Raw genomic sequence first — 5,951 nt, 5'->3', positions numbered from 1 at the left:
TTGTTCGACTATTCATTTTCCCTTATCCTTATTATACAACAGATTTCCATATCTTCAGAACATTTCACGTAAGTTGTATTTTACAAAATGTAATTGTATGAATCTAATTATAAGAGTTTTATTAGTATCAATACCTAAGTATTTTTTTAAATTATTACGTAATACACATACCTAATAATAAATAATAATGCAAGATTTTTAGGAAAATACTGTATATTTGAATGTTTCGTTTCTTAATACAAATGAAGAAGTTTTCCAATTCTACATATTTGTCCTTATCTTCTTTTTCTGCATTTTGGTTTTCAATATAAAAACAAATTATTTAATTTTGTAAGAAGCTGTTGATCTAGTTGGCGAAATTCAAAAGCACATTGATTTCGTTCAGTCTTAAGATCGATTTCGTGACATAGTAAAGATTCTAAACACAATGTAATTCTTAGTCTTCCATATGCTTCGACTTTTGTAAAATAATTTTTCGCCTTTGAAAGTGCTTTAATAGCTTTTAAGATTACTCCCTTTCGCGTCTTGTCACATGTTGGAGCAGTAGCAACTAAACATTTCGTATATAAAACAAACGCTCTACCTTGATCGTAATATCCTCCATGCGCTAAAATTTGTGTAATTGCTTCTTCTACTAAGTTTAGTGCTAAAGTTGGCATACCCATTATTAACTGGAACGTTAATAAAAGATCAATATCATACTCATAATATCTATAATATTTATAATGTAATCAATATCTTCAATATCTTTAAATTAATGAAAAAATGTATTAATTAATCTAATTACCTGAATGTTTGCAAGATGCATTTTTATTAATGCTTTATAATAAGATAAATGATTTTTTACTGCAAGTTCTAGAGCTGTATTTAGAAGTACTAAAGAATTCACTCCTACAATCCCATTCTCTGGTGAAACAGAAGCGCACATTATTTGACTTAATAAAATCATAGTTCTTATTTTATTTTGAGGCGTTAATTGCTCTTCTTTGCCAATGCTGTCGATACATTCTAAACCTTTTGGATAATCCCCTTTCTCCAAACAAACTTCCGCTAACCTAAACATTCAAATTTTTAAAGATAATACAGATCCTGCGTAATAAAACGACATATTTTAATATATCGCTATACCTAAATTTAGATTCCAAAGGATCTAAACTTGAAATATTTGACGCTATTGCTTCAGCTTCACTCCACTTTTCTTGTCTCATTAATTGTGTAAACACATAAAGTTGCTCGCTTAACTTCCATATCTATGAAACAAGTAATATTTAAACTTCGTTATATGATTCATTCGGTTACGTATAACATTAACCCTTTGCGGACGAGTGTCGGCAAATAGCCGTTCAAGTCTTTTCACTGTTGCGAACGCGTGTCGGCATATAGCCGTTCGAATCTGTTCACAGTTCCGGACAGTTACCTTGAAGTGACTGGCGTACGTCTATTTTTCTAAGCGATAATCTTATGCGTATTTACGCATGGGTATAATAAACTAAACAGTATTATATTTTTGATGAAAGAAAATTATAGATTTTTAGAAATCTTATTTTCCGTTTAACGTAAACTCGCGATGCAAGATGATGGTCGAGTCAGAACGAATTTCAATCTTTCAATGGCATTACCAAATGAATCAGAAAGCTTTCTATGTATTTTACATATTTTTTATAATACCTTATACACGATGCCTAAAAGTTCCAGAAAAAACATGTTCGATAATGATAGTAGTGATGACGAACATTAATTTGAACCTGACAAGATAGAGGACGATAACAGTGCTTCAGATACTAGAAACGAACTCCGTTCAACAATGAATCGGCTCAGACGTTTCAATACTTCTAGTAATAGTGACAATGATGATGAACTAAATATTGATGAAAATAATACAAGCCTTAACAATGAATAACGCAAACATTCAACGTGTATATTTTCTCAACTGCGCGCGCCAGTACCTCTCGTCCACAGCGACGCTCGCTCGTCGAGCGGCCCCGTCCGCAAAGGGTTGATTTCTAAATGGTACCTTATTACACGGTTCATTAGGAAACCTCTCCTTGGCATGAGCAAGTACGATGTCAACCAAAAAATATTCTCCGAATTCTACTAAGATATTCGCGATATTAATGACAACCTGGCAAGTAGATGGTCCATTAAACATATGCTGTTTTTTATCCCCTGTATTATGTAAAAGTAATAACTGAGCACAGACTGAAGACATCTCAGTTTTACCGTAGTATGCCCATAACGCAGATTTTTCAGCATATGTCATTGACATTAAATCTACCATAGAATGTTGACAATTTAAGACATCGGATTTCATCAGAGTCTGCAATTAAATATTAAGAACAATTTAATCTTGAATAAGCATTAGAACACACATTGAATACAACTGAATAAAAGAAATACCTCGAACACTTGTGATGGACTCTTAGCTTCTAAAGCAGAATTATGAGCATATGCAATAAGACCTAATCCAGTTGTGTGAGTTATTCCTAACATACTTGCCTTGCCAACTGACCTTTCTATCAATGGTCCCCTAAATTATATTACAAATATGGTGATAAATATATATCAATGCAAGTTAAGAGATTTTAACTTACTTTTGTTTGATAGTTAAATAATACATCCAAGCATGTGCTAATTGTAAACAGACATTGTCTCCAGCTTCTTGAGCCATCATGATAGCTTCTTTCAAAGCAGCTTGTGCTACTTCCCTTAAATGAGAATGAAATGACAACATGAATCGTATACAAAATTCTTAATTTTTAAATTTATATAAAAACGCACTTATGATTAAATTGAGCATGTAAAACTGCTAGATTTAAAGCTGCATATCTGAAAATGCGAGATTTATCTTCAGGTGCAGAACGGTTTTCCAAAGGTGCTAATCTATCAAAGCAGTGATAAAGACTATCTATAGCTCCACAGTATTCATTGACCCTTAAACAGTTTAAATAACTTAAATAATGCTGAAACATATTAAAGATTATGAGAAAGTAAGAAATACAAAAAGATATTTAACTGCATCTTTTAAAATATATATAAATAAAATGTGTTCTCACTACATGATACTCACAGCTTCTGCATAATAAGGACTACAACTTAAAAGTTCTCGTACAAGAACTTGCAGTTCTGCAGGAGACATCGCTTTATGTTCATCTGTTTGTATAGTATGTGCTTGTTGTGCAACAAGTAATTCAGCTTGTCTTCCACCCCAAGTTGTTTTAATTCTTTCAAAATACAGAGAAATTATAACAAAATACATATATATCACATAACAAAATTACAGTTTATGAATATAATGAACACATACTCATTTATATGTGAATTTTCTGTTTTAGAAGCTGCAGATATATCAGAACCATCAAACGTATTAATTCTTTTATCCAAGTATTTTTTCAAAGCTTCATAAAGAGTTACAACTTGATCAAAAGGTAATTTTTCAAAAAAGATTATAACTCTCCTTATATATAGCCCAAGCACAGAATTTTTATTTAGGGCAGGTAAAGAAAGAGAATGATCCAATGTTGGTTTCATAAGACGTCCAACATTATCAAATAAATCTAATAATCCTTCAACCCCTTTTCCTCTTAACATATTCAATTGAACTTCCATATGATGTGCAAACCGATGTAAAATATATTCAGGGGAATGTAATATATTCAGAAGTGTATTAAGATCCATGTCAGGGGACTAACAAAAAAGATAAAAACATTTATTATTTAATATATTCCAATAAAATTAAATATTAACCCTTTATAATAGTATACATATGAATGTGTGTGTGTACGTTTGTGTGTGAATAGAACATTTTACTTTATTTAGTGTACAAACAATATATTAAATAAAATCATTTTATTAATGCTTACTTGAATCAATTTCAAAGCGACTAAACAAAAATCACGTCTTTCCACAATTGCTGGAACAAAATATTAATATTAATAGTAACATTAATAATATAGTATTACAATATTTATAATAAATTTAGATTATGATGTCTATAAAGATAGTAAATTACCTTTTGTTGTTTCATTGCAATATTCTTTAATCAAAATGACAGTTGCTATTTTGTATGGTGTCAAAGTTTCTTTTTGCACTCTTTTTATATTGCCATCGATATTCATTAAATCCGTAGACATTGTGATCAACGGTATCATAGCACGTATTTCAACTAACTATATACTCTCCATTTTAAACGAAAAGAAGATTTTATATGTATGCTAATTTATACATCTGAAATTAGCAATGGTAAATGAATTTATACTTATTGTTATGGTATACCAGGATTAGTTCGATATTATCACGGTGAGGGAGCTTTAACTCTCATATGTTTCATCCAACATCGCATCCTCTCTGTATGTACATACATACTTAATGACAAATCCGTAATCACGTAGTTGACAACCCAATACTTAACATGGTTATGTGTATTTTAATGCATGTTGTGAATTAAAAGTTTAGTGCAAAGATAATATTACAAGTTAGGGAATTAATTATTAATTTTGTAGTTAATATAAATTTTATTTCCAAAATAGGAATCCAATTGCACATCTACTTTAATTGATCTTATTAAAGCTTTTTAAAAATGATAAAAACATTTATATTTCTTGATTTGGAAACAACTGGATTAATTACAAAGAATTATATGCCAAAAATCACAGAAATGTCATTAATTGCAGTATCAAGAACTGCTATATGCGATACTACAAATATTTTACCAAGAGCTTTACAGAAACTTGTTTTACCAATACATCCAAATGTACCTATTTCAAAGGATATTAAAAAATTGACAGGTATCTAACATTTAATTATTTTTAGCAAACAATTTTTATTCTACCTTAAACGAACTGCTATATCTTTCTATTTTTATATAAATAAAATTTACATTATTATAGGCTTATCCAATGAAAATTTAAAAGAATTTCCATGTTTTAATTGTGACATATATAACTTAGTATTAAATTTTATAAATCGATTAGCAGCACCAGCTTGTTTTATAGCTTATAATGGAAATAATTATGACTATCCAATATTTTTATCAGAATTCAAAAATATTGAGAAGGTATATGTAGTATTATATCGTAATATAATTTTACAAATTCATGAATAATCTGACTTATCTCTTTAAAGAATTTCAGTGAAAATGTTTTAAGCATTGACATGATGCATCTAGTCAAAGAGTTTTTCTCTTGTAAAGAAAATCCAAGAAAAGAAACGGATATTGTACAACCTATTGCTAGCAGTTCCAATTGTACTGAAGTTAGTATTTTATTGAATGATGGTTATGATAAGATTTTATCTGATGCATTAGATTCTATTATGGATGCAAATCTTAATTATCATAACAAAAATAACACTCCAACTAAGATTAAAGAAACAACAGTTCATTTGGATAGTGTATTTAACACTCCACAAACTAGTTACTGTAAAAAGATACAAAAAATCAATGAAAAGACACCTGAGAATCAAATTATAAAATTACAACACTGTGATGAAAATTTTCAGGATAGAAGAGGAAGTAATGTAAGAAGACAATTAGATTTTACAAATAGTCGGCCCATTAATTTTAGATTGAGTAGTGTTTATAAACATATTTTTGGTAATAACCCTGAAGATGCACATAGTGCAGAAGGTGATTGTCTTACTATGATTCGCTGTGCTATCAAATTAGGAAATTTCTTCGTAGAATGGACAGATTGCAATGCAGTACCTTTAACTAATTATACCAGCAAATAAAATATATTTGTTGAAAGAGTAACATTTTTTTTTTGATAGTATTGTGTTTATGATTCCACTTAAGGAAATATATTTATTAAATGTGTACATATATTGGATTATATCAAAATCTATTTTATCTTCTGAAAATAGTTCAAAATATAAATTTTAGTAAATATATTACAAATTTTGGAAGTGATAAATATAACTATAAATTTAGAAATTTATTTTACAATGTGTACATA

General features: G+C 29.2%; 2 protein-coding genes across 3 annotated transcripts; one reads left to right on the top strand and one right to left on the bottom strand.

Annotated features, from left to right (window-relative positions):
• Nucleotides 1-195: 195 nt before the first annotated feature.
• On the bottom strand, nucleotides 196-4,148 carry LOC100743589 (anaphase-promoting complex subunit 5). Its single transcript, XM_003489468.3, has 11 exons — nucleotides 4,010-4,148; nucleotides 3,861-3,910; nucleotides 3,305-3,684; nucleotides 3,068-3,221; nucleotides 2,779-2,960; nucleotides 2,592-2,705; nucleotides 2,398-2,527; nucleotides 2,015-2,317; nucleotides 1,129-1,250; nucleotides 788-1,055; nucleotides 196-671 (listed from the first exon to the last, which is right to left on the bottom strand). The coding sequence occupies exons 1-11, from the start codon at nucleotides 4,146-4,148 to the stop codon at nucleotides 303-305; spliced, it is 2,211 nt and encodes a 736-aa protein (XP_003489516.1). The 3' UTR covers nucleotides 196-302.
• Nucleotides 4,149-4,359: 211 nt separating this feature from the next.
• Nucleotides 4,360-5,749, top strand: LOC100743466 (three-prime repair exonuclease 1). Of its 2 annotated transcripts, XM_012385617.3 has the most exons (5): nucleotides 4,360-4,446; nucleotides 4,527-4,784; nucleotides 4,887-5,053; nucleotides 5,122-5,250; nucleotides 5,497-5,749. In XM_012385617.3, the coding sequence occupies exons 2-5, from the start codon at nucleotides 4,577-4,579 to the stop codon at nucleotides 5,725-5,727; spliced, it is 735 nt and encodes a 244-aa protein (XP_012241040.1). In that variant the 5' UTR covers nucleotides 4,360-4,446; nucleotides 4,527-4,576; the 3' UTR covers nucleotides 5,728-5,749. The 2 variants fall into 2 exon arrangements, with proteins under 2 accessions (XP_012241040.1, XP_012241039.1); XM_012385616.3 differs by having other exon boundaries at nucleotides 5,122-5,749.
• The last annotated feature ends 202 nt before the right edge of the window (nucleotides 5,750-5,951 follow it).

The sequence above is a fragment of the Bombus impatiens genome, unplaced genomic scaffold (genome assembly GCF_000188095.3).
Source record: "Bombus impatiens unplaced genomic scaffold, BIMP_2.2 scf_0325, whole genome shotgun sequence".
In the NCBI taxonomy this organism is placed as follows: domain Eukaryota; kingdom Metazoa; phylum Arthropoda; class Insecta; order Hymenoptera; family Apidae; genus Bombus; species Bombus impatiens.
Note: the sequence above shows the minus strand (reverse complement) of the source record. Positions and strands in the feature narration are given on the sequence as shown.